The 18,170-nt window shown below is 35.0% G+C and overlaps 1 protein-coding gene across 1 annotated transcript in view; it reads left to right on the plus strand.

The window, feature by feature from the left end:
* The first annotated feature begins 654 nt into the window (after positions 1-654).
* LOC149184513 (protein DETOXIFICATION 29-like) overlaps positions 655-18,170 on the plus strand; it is a 214,316-nt gene continuing 196,800 nt past the window's right edge. Inside the window, exons 1-2 of the mRNA XM_089417554.1 lie at positions 655-1,118; positions 1,352-1,893. Of these exons, the coding sequence (XP_089273680.1) occupies positions 771-1,118; positions 1,352-1,893 (890 nt within the window). The 5' untranslated portion in view covers positions 655-770. The remainder of the gene's footprint in view (positions 1,119-1,351; positions 1,894-18,170) is intronic.

Raw genomic sequence — 18,170 nt, forward strand, 5'->3', positions numbered from 1 at the left:
ATTCTCGTGAGCTTTCAATTGAAACTGTGCGTTGGACTACTCATTTCCCTAACATTTGCCACACCTCCAATCTTCTTGACATCTTCATTTCCCTAACATTTGCCACACCTCCAATCTTCTTGACATCTTAATTCAACCCAACTATTGTGATCTTGGAGCACTTCTTTCTTTTTTTTATCATAGAAATAAGACCATGAAAAATCACAATTAGATTTTTATTTTCTTCATGTCAATAGACAACATTGGCTATAGTGGATGTTAATCATCATCATCATCATTTTTTTAATCTCTACTATAAATATAATAACATGACATGCTTATTATGAAATTCTAAGTGACTTGATTTTCCTCCAATAACTATAATAAATTAATATACATTTATTGATAATTACCCTCATTACCAATTTAACAACTAAATTATTTACACTTTAAAAGATATAAATAAAAATACATTATTATCCAATTTATTTTTAACAAATCTTCTAACATAAAAAATAACTACGCATTTTTAGTTAATCAACACATTATTAAGAATTTTGATAAATTGATGTGATGTGATGAATATATATGACCAATTAGTCCTCCTTCCGAATTGAGAGTTCATTACAGTCCTACTGGTACAGAATTTATACCTATTTAATCTTCCACCAAACATCATGATGATGATAGGCTTCTCCCCTCTGTCACAATAATATCACCATGGTTCGCCCGCACCGGTCTCCAAAAGTTTTTGAGGTTGTTCTTCTCACTCTGTTTCTGATTTGGGCATCATGGGTTCGAGATTGATGGATGACCCCACTGACTCGCTCATACGAATTTCCTTACTCGATACGGCCGATGGTTCAGAAGAGATTGCCAAATATGGCGACGATCCACCCCATCTTTCTAATTTTCCCAACGATCGCCCGCCCATTACAGGCTGCAGGAGCTTTGCTCATGGATGGTGGGAGGAGTCCAGGAAGCTCTGGTATCTTGCGGGTCCTGCTATTTTTACCTCAATCTGCCAGTATTCGCTGGGGGCAATCACGCAGACCTTCACTGGGCATATAGGCGATCTGGAACTGGCGGCGGTGTCCATTGAGAATTCAGTCATTGCTGGGCTTTCATATGGGATCATGGTGAGTGAATTCTAATTCTGAAATGTGTTGGTGGTTCAGTCATGGCAAAGGGATGGATAAGTGGTATGAATTTGTTTGAAATTTCGCAAGAATTTGTGGTAATTATAAGTTTGAGTTGTGAAAATGGTTTCGCTTATGATTGGACAAAAATGGTTTCACAAAAATCATGATTTGATAAAAATTGTTTTGTTGAATTCCGACCCTGGCAATAATTATGGTAATTTTTGTGGCAGCTGGGGATGGGGAGTGCACTCGAAACGCTCTGCGGGCAATCCGTGGGAGCGGGAAGACTTGATATGCTGGGATTGTATATGCAGCGCTCCTGGATTATTTTCCTCTGCATCGCCTGCTTTCTGAGTTTTCTCTATGTTTTCGCCACGCCTCTCTTGCTGTTGATTGGGCAAGAGAAGGAAATAGCAGAGCTGGCGGGCACATTTGCTCTGTGGATGCTCCCCCAGCTCTTCGCTTACTCCATGGTTTTCCCGCTCGCCAAGTTCCTGCAGGCGCAGAGCAAAGTGATGGTGATGGCAACCATTGCTGGGTGTGCGTTGGCGGTGCACGTGTTGCTAAGCTGGATCTTGATATTCAAGGTGGGATGGGGTCTGCCTGCAGCTGCGCTGGTGCTGGATCTGTCGTGGTGGATCATCGTGGTGGCTCAGATGGGCTACGTGTTCAGCGGTGCTTGCAGAGACGCGTGGGCGGGGTTTTCCTGGTCGGCGTTTAGCAACTTGGGTGGCTTTGTGCGCCTCTCTTTGGCCTCTGGTGTGATGCTCAGGTAAGTTATTTTGTGTCTTAATTTTGCAGTTATTAAGTTAATTCTGCAATGAATTCCACAATGCCACTTATGGGTTTCACATGTAATAATTCTGCAATGAATTCCACAATCCCACTGATGGATTTCACATGTGATACCGCCCTTGGATATCAGTCAAATGCTTTTCTTGCAACATGTTGTATTTATTTTGTTATACAGTGTACAGGTGTATTGGAGAATTTTTTTACCGAGTATTTATTATTTATGAAAAGTATTAGGTGTTGTTTAGTTATTATAGATTTTAGAGTTTTTTGGGATGGAAATGGGTGGTTTGTTTTTATTATTGCTTTAATGGGTTTAAAATGGATTTTCTCTTTTTGGAAAACAAATCAAACTAGAAAATAAGTGTAAAAAACCTCTTCAAAATTATAGATGAGAAACGTTTCCAAAATCATAGAAGAGATAAATTAAGGAATGTTAGTAAATATAAAGTAGAATTAGAATATTAATTCAAATATAAAGTTGAACCAAGGGATAGTTTACTTGGTTGAGTTCTTGTTGTTAAGTACTGGTCACGAGGTCAAATTTTATCGAGGCTTTTGCTGTTAGGCCTGCTAGTTTGGTCGACGGGGTCAAATCTCCTCAACGCCCTTGCTTTTAGGCCTTCCTAATTTAGTTTGGACGATGGATAGATCCTTTCGGGTTGATCTACCTAGATTTCCCCATAGATGTAGTGGTTACTCAATTTCAGTGAACCACCCTTAAAAAAAATAAAGTCGAATCAAAATACTTGCTAAATGAGAGAGATTCATATTACATTGACTTTTCATGAGTTAAATGGGTAAATCCTTTGGGTTGATTTATTTATATTTCCTTGTCGATGTAGCCATCACTTAGTGTTTCGTGAACACCATTAAAAAAAATAAAATTGAACCATAATACTTTGTAAATGAGAGAAATTCATATTACATTGACTTTTCATGAGCTAAATAAAAGTCATTGGTATTGAAAAATCAATGAATTTAGGATAGAGATTAGAGATAATGGGATATTGAAAAAAGAGAGTTTATAATAACATATAGGTTGATATGTATTAATGAAATAAGTTTATGAAAATGATTAGTATATGATTTTATAATTTTTTTTGATATTTTTAAAAAAATTAAATTAATTTTGTTACATATTTAATTATTGGCATAGTTTAATTTATAAATGAATTAGTTTTTTTTATGATTTTTTTTTTTTGATGTTAACTTGAGTTTAAGTTGTTTAATCTGTAAAATTTGAGTGACTTTTGGGTTTTTCAGGGTGTTCAATAAATTTATGCATTCAAAAATGCATTTTAAACATTAAAAAATCACATTCTTTCTTGAAATTATTTTGCTAGATTCTCATAAAAAATCTATTTCTTCTATAAATTAGACTGCACCTTCTTTAATTAATAAATTTAAATATTTTATATTTATATTTATTATTATGGTAATAAATTTTAAAAAAATTATAAATAAAAATTATATAAAATAATGTAATAAATATGTTGAATATAATATTATAAGAATGTTAGTAGATAATTATCTTTATTATGGGATTACTGTTGCCGAAGATGATATTGTGAGTCTAGCTCTTCTAGGACTTCCCAAGAGTTGGCACAGTTACCAAGACTCAATGAATGGGAGGGAGAAGCTACCCGATTGGGAGTGGCTGTGGTTAGATTTGGTACAGGAAGAGATTTGGTGGAACCCCAGAGATGAGACCTCTTCCAAAGAAGTGGAGGAGGACTTTGCATTAGTCAACAAAGAAAAGAAAGCCAAGGGAAAGAAGTCCCAAGGCGAGGATGGCAGCAAGAAGAAGCACTTGTCAAAAGTCAAGTGTTTTCACTGTGACGAGTATGGGCACTTTGCCACGAATTTCCCACAGAGGAAAGCAAGCAAGAAGGAGCCTGCAGTTGTAGCAGTAGGTGAAGCTTTAGCTTCACAATTCAAATTTGATTTCACTCCCATTGCATGCCTGGCCAACACTGTAATGGGAAGCATGTGGTATCTCGACAGGAGTGCCTTGTTCCATATGGCGAGGAATAGAGATCCCTTCAATGATTTTGAGGAGAAAGACCTCAAGTAGAACATAGAGTTTGGAGATGATGGGAGGTATAGAGTGACCAACATTGGTATAATTACCTTTCAGAGGAAGTCTGGATCCTCTCTTAGAATCACAGATGTGATTTATGTTCCAGGATTAAAGAAGAATTTTGTTTCTGTTGCGGTATTGGAAGATCATGGCTATGATGTGATTTTTAATAAAAGAAAGGTTTTCCTTAAACACATCACCATTGGACAAGTGAAACAGATCGATGTGTGAGTCAAGAACATGTATGCACTTGAGGTACAAAATGCATGCAAAGCCTTGAGGAGCAAGGCAAAGGTTAGAGACTTGGTGGTTGAGAGGGAAAGTGAATTACCTCTCAACATGCAACCCTAGAAGAAGCATTAAAAGAAGCCTCAGAAAGTTATGGAGCAACCACAATTAGAGAAGCAGAGAGGAGACTGAGTGGAGACATCCACTCAAGTAGAGACCTCCAGTAGGGGGAAATTTTGAGCCAAGTGGGCAGAGGGAGCACATGCAGCCATACCTCCAGGTGAGAGGTGGGACAATGTGAAGCAATAGTCCCAAGAGTGCAAAAATTTGGGTAGGGTCCATTGAGATGTTTTGTCTCATGGATCATTACCTTGCTATGGGAGCCCACAGTACACAGTAGCAAGATGGATCAGTGGTAGTTGATGTAGTCAGATGTCAGAGTGATAGAGGCAGAGATTAACAGTAGTTAGATACTAGGGAGCGCAAAGCAGAGTTGACAGCAGCGCAAAGGTAGCAGAAGCACAGAGTTTTTAGTAGACAATGCAGGAGCTAGTAGTAGTTAAAGACTCTAGTGACAGATGCATCATACTGATTCAGGTTGGATACCAGTTTCAGAAGTCGCAGCATCAACAACACTATAGAGAACTGTTGCATGTAGAACATTCCAAAGGTACATGATCGGGATAGAGTTGAATTCCTTTTTTGTTGAGAGGGAGTGTTGAAAATAACAACAAGAAATGTTAAAAATAACATCTAGAAATTCCAATTTAATTTTTCCTTGAATTAAATTAGCAATTAAATTGTAATCATATTCTCATAGCAGCTTGTGGCAGTTAATTAAGTTAAATTGACTTAATTGACTTAGGAAATTTGAGTTGGAAGTCTATCTAGATTCATGTAGAGTGATCCCTAAATTTTAGGGGTCCGAGTTGAGTTCTTTTGAGTTGTAATTAGATAAATCAGTCTACTAAGTTATAGTTAGTTAAACTAGTTCTAACTATTGGAGGAACTAGTAGGAGTCTAGTAGTGGGTAAGTGCACCAGTGCATGCTCAGTGCCACACTAGTTAACTAAATATTCACTCATAAATAACTCTTGTATGTCAATTCATAGGAAGACCCAGTTGAGATTAGAGTTCAGGGACAGTGTACATTGACTGTATAATTTTCCGAGTTGTATAGATGGTGCATGCAATTAGTAGAATGCCTATGGATGGATTGCGCAGTTATGGAGAGTAGATTTCTCAATTAAATATGGGCTAATTCTTTCAGGAATTGTGCAAAGAAGTAGGAGTTTGGCAAGCAACATATTTGGTTAAGTATTGGCTTGAACTAGTTTGTGAAGTAGAGAGATAGATTGTATTAGTGTGGGAATTGTGCAAGACGAACAAACATTGTATTTTTCTTCTCAAATCTTTTGGTTAATGCAATATAGATAGTCAGGGTTTGAGCAGTTGCTTTCCTTAGAGAAATATTGTGTTATGTGCGTTTGATATTCTTCATTTTCTGCTTATTGTTTTCATCGGTCAATTCTGGTTTCCGTTGAAGAGTTGAATAGATCTTGTCTTGTGTTTTAGTATATCACATAAGCTGTTGAATCTACAAGGAAAAATCTACACAAAAGATTGGAGACAATAATGTTGAGCGATAGGTAAAAGCGGTGGGGGTGCGGAAGTTAAATGTCAGATAAATTGTTTTGTCTTGAAATTTTATAACGTTTTGCAAATATAAGTTGGTATTAGGAGTTTTCTATAGGGATTATGGTAGACACTTATTTCAGATAGTTGGTTAAAAATGTCATAGACATAGGATCTCTACTTTTTGGACTATTGAAAATAGTGTCGTCGTGGAATATGATGAGTTTTGTGAGGGTTCTGCCTACAAACCAAACTTCCTTTATAATATAAAAGCCTTGCATATATATATATATATATATATAACTTTTCCTTTTTAATTAAGGTTTAGTGAGTGTGAAGCTTTTTGTAAGAGCGTATGAAGATTTTTTCTATGTGGTTCATAGATCGATAGTATTAGGCAGATCCACTTGAAGGGATCACTTCGTGCCGGCTCAATCACGAAGCCTGACCTCGAGAGTGTCGAGAGAATTGAACATGTGACCCCTCAATAACAAAGGTGCTTTAACGATGGGGAATCAATCAATTGAGCTTACCCTAGGGGCTTAAGAGCATATAGAAATTAAAAAAAAAAAAAAAAGACAAAAAAATTAGGATGAAAATTATTTTCTCTACAACAATACCTAATTATTCATTATTTTATAATATATTTAGTAGGTAAATAGAAAAGTAGAAAGGAGAAAAATGAATATATCTAAACATTAAGAAAATCTTTAAAATTGAGATTAACTAAACACAGGATAAATAATTAATAATAATACTATTATGGAGGAGACTGTCATTAAATTCACATTATTTAATAATATTATTATTTAGAGGGAGACCTTGGCTTATTAAATACTATTATTTAAAAGAGATTAAAATGAGATTGAGCTATTAAATATAATGTTAAATAACTAAAAAATATAACATAATTATTTATTAATATTAGTTAAGAAAGTTATAATAATTTTTTTACATAAAATAAAAATAATAATTTTAAGTAAGAGGATTTTTTATTTGTTAAAATTTATAAAATTAAATTATTAAAAAAATAATTATATTACATTACATTTAGATATACACATACATTGCATTACATTTAGATATACACCAGCCTAGGTCCATCGTAGGTCCGATGTGCTCTAAATCTATCTTAGCTCCGGATGTGCTAAGCCTTGAAAGGTATCAAATCTCTTTTCATTCTAAAAGAGGTTTGCATCTCAAGAGATTTGGTCCCTTCTCTTTTTACTCTAAAATGGGTTTCCATCTCAAGAGATTTGGTCAGTCTAATCCAAAGTTAAGATGAGTCTAAAATGATTTAATTTCACACTTCATATAGACTATTATATTAGGTGGCCTGAATACCATGGATCAATACCATAAAGTTATTTTTATTTGAACTTTATTATTTTTATTGTTTTCATTTTATTTTGGTAGAATAAAAATGTTTTCAGGGTACAAATTTTTTTATTCTGAAAGTTAAATAAGATATTCTTGAGATTAAATACAATAAGGGAAAAATGTTTTCAAAATACAATTATTTTTATTCTTAAAATTAAATACCATATTACATGACATTACAATATCTGTATCATATTGAACTAAAAACTGCTTCGCTACACAATTAACCTTACACATCTTCCCCACACTAACACTTCTCACTAACCTCTTACACATCCCACACTAACACTGGTCACTAACCTCTTTACTAGCTTCACTGGTTAATTGTGCAGTGAAACCATCATTTCCTCTATGCAATCAAACTAAACCCAATTAACAGGTTTACAATTCTCCTATTCTTCCATTTCTTTGTTTCCAAGAAAAAAAAAATCATGATTAAAATTTCATCACATCCTTTTCGCTGAATCAGATCTGACCGTTTATTTCTTCATAGCGTAGAGACTCAAGAGAGGTCATTTCACTAAAAATCATGATACTTCTTGGTATCACTCGAGAAAAGTTGTTGACCCAAATCTGAAGGTCGCTGATTTCACTCTCTGGGTCTCTTTGGGCACCCTGGGGTCACATGGATGGATGGTCTCCTTACTCGGTCTTAAGAACCTCCTTATTCTGTCTGACAAATATGGCATCCCATCTGCAAGATTTTCCAAACGATCATCAGCTTGTTATAGACCATCAAAGGGATCACTTTGAGCCATTTTATTAAGAGAGTTTAATCTCGAGAGCATAGTAGTATTACTTTTAGTAACGAAACCTCTGCTTATTGAATTAACCATCTAGACTAGTTATTATTAAAATATTTATGTTTATATTATCAAGTAAGGGTAGATCTAATGGTTGAAGCGAGTTGTTAACTCCACTGCTTGGATTTGATTCCCTGAAATGACATGTTTAGCCTGTATTGATTAGCCTCAAAAAAAAAAATATGATCCTAAAGAATTTTCACTCCCTTTGTAATCAATAAGAGATGTTTAGCGTCTTGCTTAGTAATACTATGACTTAGTCATTGGGTTATTACTTTGAAAATAAATATTTATATTATAATAATTCTTTTATATTATGTTGGTATTTTTTATATTTATACTAATTTTTTTGTTATAATTTTTAAATTAAATTATTACTATAATTATTATCATCATTTTTTAATTAAATATTTATTTAATATTACACAAAATTTATTAAATTATAAAAAATTTATAATCCAAAAATGTCTATTTACTTTCTAATAAAACTTCTAGAATTTTAATTTTAATTTAATTAAAAGTACATAATAATTTTATGTTGAAAATAAGATTTATCATATTATTATTATTTGATGATGATGATGATGATGGTGGTTAACGTCCGCTGAGACCGGATTTGGTCTATCGGACCTAAAGAAATAGATTATTTAGTTTGATTTAAGATTTTATTCCTATGCCCAAAAAGCTTGGAGAGAAGCCTCCCGAGCTCACTATAATTTTGACATTGTAAAAGGCTAGGAAGGTCAGTATTACGGACGAATGAAATAGATTATTTAGTTTGATTTAAGATTTTATTCCTATGCCCAAAAAGCTTGGAGAGAAGCCTCCCGAGCTCACTATAATTTTGACATTGTAAAAGGCTAGGAAAGTCAGTATTACGGACGAATATTATGAAACTGAGATCTTATGTGGTTGTACGCAAGGCACTCTAAGAGGAAGTAGTTTTCATCCTCGATGTTCCTATTCTCACATAGATGGCAGATCCTTTCCATTCACGGTGTTTTAGGAACTGCCCAACTACCTGTTTCATATGGAGCTCATGAGAATTCGTTCTAATCTTTGCTATATTAATTTTCTTCTTTGAGCTAGTTAAAATAGAGATAAATTTTTGATCTTCTAGGGTGGGGTTCATGACCATTTTATAATAACTTAATTTTTTTTTAGCCGCTAAATCTTTCTCACACCACATTTTTTCTTTGAACTTAGAGGTAACAATATCTTTAATGTTATTAATGTTTTGCAATAATTAATGTTAAAATAATAATTTAAATTTAAATTTAATTAAAAGTGCATAATAAATTTATGTTGAAAATAAGATTTGTCATGTTATTATTATTTAAAATAATAATAAAATAATAAAATATTTAATGTTAAAAAAATGTTTAAATGTTTTATGTTCTTAATTTTTTTTGAAAATCCTTATTAGAATGGTCTTGTACTTAATTTACAGTTTAGTATTTATTTTTATTAAAATATTGTGTATACTTTATGAAGTTGTGTTTTTTTGGATAGGGTATGCAATATATATGTTTTGTTTTATGAGAGATTGTTTAGATAAAATAGTTCAGAATTATTATAAGAAATATTTATAATAAATTAAATATTTTATTGGTAGGAATTGAATTTGAATAGAGAGAAAAATAATATTTATTTTAATTATTTATGGTAATATAATTACAATTTTATTTAGAGATAATAATTTAATATTTTTTTAATAAAACTTAAAAAATAACTATGTAATTCAAAATTATAAAATTCATAATAAAAATATTTAAAATTCCATTTGATTTATAATTTTAATTAATTATTAATTTATCTAAATTAATTTAGATTAAAAAAACTTATATAACTATAACAATTTAATCATATCTAAAATTCTTAATATATATATATATATATATATATATATATATATTTTTATAAAAATGAAAATTTGCCATTCTTATATAACACAATTACATTATTATCCATTTAAAATTTATAATATCAATTTTTTTTAACATCTTCAAAAATATTCAAATCATCAAAATTATATCAAATCTTAATAAGAATGAGAAATTTTAGCTTATACTTCGACTTTGCTCATAATTAAGAAAACACTAAGGAACCAAAAAATAAAAATTCAAGGTCTTTGGTTTACTGCAATATCTTCCACAACTACGAGGGATACATTCTCTCCCTTATTTCAAAGATGCACTCTCCCTCATTTCTAACGACTCTTTATATTTTTTTAGTTGCCATTCTCCTACCCACCCTTCAACAAACTTCCTTCCTCCCTAATGTGAATTCTGAAAAGTTAAGGACATGGTGAACTGCACTATCTTCCTCAATTACTAAAATACATTCCCTCTTTTCTAATGACTTTATCTCATTTTTATATTGACATTTTTCTTTGCATTTCCCACCATACAAATGAATAAAGAAACCCTTAAACCACTTCTGCAAAAAAAAATCAAATAAAGTGCCTATTACCATTGCAATTTTTTTGTACTTCACTCCATGCAAATCAAACAAGTCTGTTAAATCAATAAACCATAATATTTTTCAAATGCCTATATATATATATAATTATTCATTTCCCAAACATTAATTCCAAGTTGGGGGAATAGAGAGAGAAAGTCAACCAGAAGACATGACCCGTTGAATAGGGTCTTTATGACAATCATCATTTACACAAGTACTTCACTCCATGCAAATCAAGCAAGTCAGCTCTTAAATCAATAAACCACAATCTTTCTCAAATGCCTATTTAAAAAAAAAAAAAATTATTCATTTCCCAAACATTAATTCCAAGTTGGGGGAACCTAGGGAGAAAGTCAACCAGAAGACATGACCTGTTGAAGAGGGTCTTTATGACAATTATCATTGCTTGCGCCACTTAACTTCGGAATAAAAAAAGACCTTTACCTTGAGTGTCTAAAGTAAGAAGAAGTAGTTTTTTTTTACTAAATAATCATGGCATTCTTTTCCATCATATGGAAATGGATTTAGCACTATCAAAAACCTCATGGGCACCCAAAATCCCAAAGCTTGACAACTGTAACCTAGATTTCTCAAAATTTCTAGGGATTTTAGTTAAAATCTTGCCATAATTTCCACTATTTTCTAGGAAAAATTTTGGCCTCAAATACCCTTTATCCTATAAATTAGAAAATCAAAACATATATTTTTAATTATTTCATCAAATTAAGTGAGAAAATATACCTAAAAATTGAAATGGGATTATGAATCTATAAAATGTAATTAAGAAAAAATGCATAAAAATAATTTCGTTCTTTCTTTCTATATGTCAATTGTGTCATGCTTCAATATTTTAGGGAGATGTTGTTATTGCTAGTTTAATGTTTATGTAACATGCGATAGTTCTAATGATTTCAAGTTTAGTTGTTTTTGTTTTTTAAAGTAATTTTTTGAAGAGTGAAAATATATATATATATATATATATATATATATATATATATGTTAATTGGGGTTATCTCGAGTGGTTAATATAATGGTTGTTATCTATTCCACTTAAGTTCAAATGATGGCTAGTGACGTGATGAACATCGTTGTAATGACTTCATGCCTATTGTTGTAGAACTCTAAGTAAATATACTTGTGGGCTAGCCTGGTAGTGACAACTTCACTCAATATTGTTGTATTACTCTTAAGAGAATACTTTGGCCTTGTGTCTTGTGAACTCTTAAGTGAGTATATTTTTGGGCTTGCCTAGTACCAAAACTTCAAACTCTTAAGTGAATTGTTTTATTGGCTTTCTGCCTTGTGAACTCTTAGGCGAGTATAATTATGGACCAACCTGGTACCAACAACTCCACTCAATATTGTTGTATTGGCTTCATGCCTATGAAATTTTAAGTGAGTATGCTTGTGGGCTTGCCTAGTAGCAACTTCAAACTTTTATGTGATTATACTTGTGGGCTTGCCTAGTACTAGCAACTTCACTCTAGCCCTTGGGCTAGGAGGGAGGCAGATTTCTCTCCTCTATATATATATATATATATATATAATTCTTATTAAATTTTTAATTTATTTTTAATTGTTTTAACTACAGTTAATCATAGTCAACCATGTCAACCCTCATGAACTCTAATTTGCCCATATCTAACCATATTTAACCATGGTTATCCGTGGTCAACATAGTTAACTATATTCATTTTCAAATTAACCATTGACAATCATAGTTAATTATGGTCAACCATAGTTAATCATGGTCAACCTTCATTAGCCCTTAATAACCATAATCACAGTCAATTCAATAATCATAATTAACCATGGTCAAACCTCATTAACTCTAATTTGATCATATCTAACCATATTCAACGATGGTCAATATGGTCAACATGGTCATATATGAACAGATTCAACCATAATCAAATCAAAATGGCTCCACCATGATTACCATGGTCACCCATAGTCAACCATATTAACAATCATTAACCATAGTCAACCCTTATGGTAGATAGTCAACCATCATCAACCATTTTTAATCGACCATAATTAATAATCCTTAACCACCTTAATCAACCACAGAGAACCTAAAAAAAATGATGTACTTTTAAGATTGCTGCCCTTAGTATGTGTTTCTATCTTTTTTGCATTTTGAGGCCCACAATAATGGATGAGACAATGTAACATACTCCCATATTCAGGGCTCTTCCATTATTCTCCTCTGCACCACCTTCTTTATATGTGATATTTATGTATTCGCCACGCCTCTTCTAGTGGTGATCAGGCAATAGGAGGATGTAGCGGAGATGGCAGGGACATTTTCTCAATGGATTCTTTAAATCAGTTGTTAATGATGGTCCCGATATGTCCAGATTTAATGCTGGAATTTACCGTCGATCAAATGTGAAATTTACGCTGCTGCATTTCATCGGATTTGAGAAGAACGTTAACCAGGGACTAATAGAAACCAATTACAGTTTCGTCCTTTGGTTTTGTTGGGCCAGGAAAATTCCCAAACTTGAGGCGTGGCCAGGTTATGGAGTATTAGAGGCTTTGAATCATGGGATTGAATTTACTTCTGTAATATATATATATATATATATATATATATAATTTTGATTAAATATTAATTTAATTTATTTATTTGATTAATAAAAAATTAAAATTTTAATATTTTATATATCGATTTTAATTTTAATTTTTGTTATAATTTATATTATTTTTTGATGCATTGATTTTAATGTGCAATGATCAATATATGATAAAAGAATGTACATTTTTATTTCTAAAGCTTGACATTTCCACTAATGCCCATAACCATGAGAAGTTATCATGTCATTGGGATGTGCATGCCACTGGGCAGTGGGCATGAGGTTTGTCCTGTACTCGCACCCACTCATTGTGGGGATAAAAAATGTACATTTTAATTAATGTATTGATTTTAGTTTTTATCGATTTCTATTTTTTTTGGGTCAAGTAAAAGTAGAGCCTTCAATTAACCGATAAAAAGATTACATATGGTATACGTCTTTAGAAGTGTAAAAGACCAGCAAAAGACAGACCCGTTGATGGTTAACAGACAATAGGGTCAACAAAACCCAAAAACATATATCGCATCGCGGAGTTACAAAGATTCAAAAGCATATACACACAGGATTCCCGACTTGCGATAAGCGATTTCCTTTGTCTAACGTTGATCTCGTCCGCCAGATCAACGACTGTCTCAAAATTGCATCGCACCATCATGTGATTTCATTGCTCTTGCATGAGATATGCGATAACATTCGGACTTCAAATAAATTGAAACCGCGCCTATAGTCTTCTTGGGTCCGCTCGCCCAAGCCTTATCGCTCAGTCTCCACCGTCGATCTTACCTTTAATCCGGTGGTTAATACTTCCTCCGATCAACAGCGCTGCTCAATGATCCAGCGCCGTAGATCAACGACCCATTTGATTCGACGGTCCACAATGACATCGCCTCAGACCACTTACACAACATTTAAGAACCTTACAGAGCCGATAAGGATTATACAACCTTAATCTATAAATGTTCGGGTCCGCCCTTGAGGTTAAATTTCGATCTCTTTACGGCCCGATATCCGTTGGATGACGAAAGCCATTAAATCCTATGGTCTGTGACCCTTCAACTAGCATACGGATTAATCCTGGCTGCCCATCACGAACAAATCTCGTCTGTTGATCTTCTAGATCCAATAGTTACTGTGCATCAACACTTCACTTCTTCTCTCTTCTCTTCATTTGAGTTTTTACCATTAGGATTTACTGTGACACTTCAACCAGGCTCAAGGACTTCCGCTCTCTCCTACTTCCACTAGTCTTCCTCCTGCTCATTATTCATGGTCCGGAAGTGCGCCATATATTTGGCAGCTTGTCGTTGACAATCATCACGTAGTTTACCAGAGGGTATAGAATCCCAATTGTACTGAATATAGCTTTCCTTACATAGCACTCCTTCATTCGCCAGACGATCAGCTAACATATTGGCTTTTCTTCGCACATGAACGAAGCTAATGGTTCTCAGGGTTCGCAAGTGGGAATGAATCCACTAAACGACCTGCGATAGCCTCCAATGTTTTGACACTTTTCCAGGTGTTGTTCCATTACACATTTTTTTGGCCGCATTTATGACCAATTCAGAGTCAGCTTCAATGATGGCATTGTGTAAATTTGACTCGATTAGGATTTCCAGGCACTGCTCTAAGGCCATGAGCTCTGCCATGTTATTAGTGGCAGTCCCCAAATGACTGTGAAATATATCCTTTATGCGCCCCTGCTCATCTCTTATGACACCACCAAATCCATCCATCCTCGGGTTGCCCTTTGAAGACCCGTCTATATTGATTTTCAAAAAACCATGAGGAGGAGGCTACTAGATATCTTTACCAGCAGTTGTTTTGCTCACACCCTTGTCAGTGCCTTGGGGAACTAGAGAATGGAGACCCAACTGTAGCAGTATGCTAGCATCCTGGGGCGATGGAGGGTCCTCAGGAATTTTCCACATAAGGGCTCCTACGGTATCTTTGAGCTGTCATAAAATTTGGACAATGATGTTCTGGGTCGAGCCTATTTTGTTCTTGAAAATCTTGCCATTGCGTTCTTTCCAGACATCCCAGATAATAAAGCCTGGAACCAGAGTCCAAGCCTTGTTAATGATTTCATTACTTGAGAAGTCTTTCCTCCAATTCTTCAAAGTGTTGGTGATGTTGAGTCTGTCCCTGTCAGTTTGCTTGAAGACTGAGGCTGCCCAATCCCACAAGGTTGAGGTGAAAGGGCAGAGGTTTAGTAAATCTTCCATTGTCTCCTCCTGTAAGCCACATAGATGGAATTTGGATGGGCCAGCAAATCCCATTTTTAGAAGATTCTCCCATGTGAGAATTTTCTTTTGGTGAACCAACCACATAAACAACTTGATTTTCATCCATTGCGAGTTCTGCCAAAGGTCATTCCAAACCTGATCAGGGTTTGGATAATCAAAACCTAGGGTCCTGTGTTTAGCTTCTTTGAGGTTAAAGGTGCCTTCAGTGTTTCAACCCCATCTCAGTTGGTCAGACGAGGATGACACCAAAATCTTCCTTTGCTCCAGGTCAAGAGCAAGGGAATCCGCCTGGGCCTTCAAAGGACTCTCTTCACTATAACCAAGATCCTTCCACATTCTCCATTTACCATTGTCCCTTACCTGATCCCATAAGTCACTTACCATAAGTAAACCTTTTTTGTCAGTGTTATTTTTGAGAGCGGTTAGTTCTTCTCTAAACAAATTTGGTTCCTGCTACCAGTTATCCTCCCAAAACCTTGCAAGGTTCCCAGCTCGGATCTCCCAGAAATTATGCTGCTGGACTATGGCTCTATTCTCCCAAGCAAGGTTCCAAATGTGCGAGCCCTTGATGAGCCCTAAAATTCAGATATGATCCCTCTCCTGCCAATTATTTGCATATTTCTGTTTCCAAATCTTGGCCCAAGGGATTGTCGATTCCTTGAGCCACCTCCACCAAAGTTTGGCTCCCGAAACTATGCTGAGGATTTCAGGGTCATGAAGCCCCAAACCACCATGGGCCTTATTTTTGCAGATCTTTTCCCAAGCTACCAAATACCACTTCTTTTTCTCTTCCCCTTTGCCCCAAAGAAAATCTCGTTGAATACTCATGATTTGTTAGATAACTCCTTTGGGAGCAAGAAAAGTTGAAAACATGAAAATGTGTATAGTCTATAGGACAATCTTTGTAAGCACAAAACGCCCCGCCAGATTCAAAGATATGCAGGTCCATTTCTTGACTTTGTCCTGAAGTTTATTAGTTACCGGCTCCCTCACTCCCTTGCTCAGAGGTTTGTTAGTAAGAGGAATTCCAAGGTACTTGGAAGGTAACTAATCCCTTTGAAACCTGAGAATTTTGGTGAGGTTCCTCTGAATAGCAATGTTAGTGTTGAAATAAAAACACCTTTGATTTGTTGAGGCCTACCTCTGTACCAGCGACCAAAGCAAATTCATTTAGGATTTGTTTGAAAGCTATGCCTTCCTTTACCGTAGGAATGCCCTGCAGCATTGTGTCATCAAAAAATTGTTGATGAGTAGAAGCAGCACCATCCGGAGTAAGTTTCATACCCTGTATTCCTCCTTCAACATTTGCCATTTTGATCTCTCTACCTATCCCTTCCATCATAAGAACAAAGAGGAAGGGGGAGAGTGGATCCCCTTGCCTGAAACCCCTAGAAGGCATAAAGGTTCTAGAGGGAGAGCCATTAAGCAGAATGGAGAAGCTAGCCATGGATACAAGGGCCATAACCCATCTTATCCAGTTGTGGTCGAAGCCATAAGCTCTTAGCACTACCCTGATGTAAGACCAGCTTAGCTTATCATAAGCTTTCTCTAGGTCTAGTTGCATGATCATACCAGCTTGCTTATTGCTCTTAAGAGAGTGTACCACCTCGTGAGCTTTTATGATGTTGTTAAGAATCTGTCTTCCTTCCACAAATCCAGTTTGCTCCTTTGAGACGAGAGTAGGAAGAAGAGGCTTGAGTCTGTTAGTGATCACTTTGGAAATAATTTTGTACACCACATTACATAAGGCTATGGGTCTGAATCTGTTCGGTGTCATAGCTTTTTCCTGCTTTGGAATCAAAGCTATGAAAGAGGCATTAAGAGCTTTCAAAATAGTTTTGGATCTTCTAGAGTCTTCCACAACATCAAGGATATCTTGTCTGACTATTTTCCGGCAAGCTTTGAAGAAGTCCACATTGAAACCATCAGGGCCAGGAGCCTTCAAATTTTGCATCTCATTGATAACTTCACTAACCTCCTCTTCATACACTGCCCTGTTAAGATTGTGATTGTCTTCTTTGGTTACAAGCTTAGGAATGAACTTTGTGAATTTGTTAATGAACTGAGTTCTGTTGACAAGAGGCTCCTCTGCTATGCTATGGAAGTGTTGAACTAGGACAAATTCCATTTCTTTGTGAGAGATGAGCTCTTTCCCTTGAGAATATTTAAGTTTTGAAATTCTGTTATGAGATCTGTGATCCAAGGTTGATCTATGAAAAAGCTTCGTGTTTATTTCTCCTTCTCTAATCCGCTGCCCCCTCGATCTCTGTCTCTAGAAAATCTCCTCTTGCATGCACCAACCTTCCCATTCGTTCTGAAGAGAATCGGCCTGAATTTTTCGTTCCTGTAAAACGTTTTGAGATGATGAGCTGATTAATCTCTTGGAGTTTCTGCTCAACTTCTCTTTTGGCTTTAAAAATATTACCAAACTCTTTTTTGTTCTAATCTTTAAGCCTAGATTTGATGTGTTTAAGTCTCTGCTGCAACATGAACATTTTAGTGCCTTGAATGGGCATATCTTTTGTCCACCATTTGTCAATATTGCTGGTGAAGTTAGGGTGAGAGAGCCAGACATTTTCAAACCTAAAAGGTTTGTTCCTCGGTGTACCCATAAAAGTAGCTTCAAGCTGGACATGCCAGTGGTCCGAGCCTCCGAAGGGAAGGATTAAAGCTGACATATCAAGGCCTGTGAGAAGGAGGTCCTCTGAGATTATGAATCTATCTAATTTAGAGGCGACTTGAGAAGCCCCTCCCCTCTTATTATTCCAAGTAAAAGTGCCATTTACTGTTTCTGTGTCCACTAGCCCCATGTTATTCATGAAGTTCTGGAAGGCAATGGA

The sequence above is a fragment of the Pinus tabuliformis genome, chromosome 3_2 (assembly GCF_031772625.1).
Source record: "Pinus tabuliformis cultivar Carrire ecotype Pingquan chromosome 3_2, CPIR1, whole genome shotgun sequence".
In the NCBI taxonomy this organism is placed as follows: Eukaryota; Viridiplantae; Streptophyta; class Pinopsida; order Pinales; family Pinaceae; genus Pinus; species Pinus tabuliformis.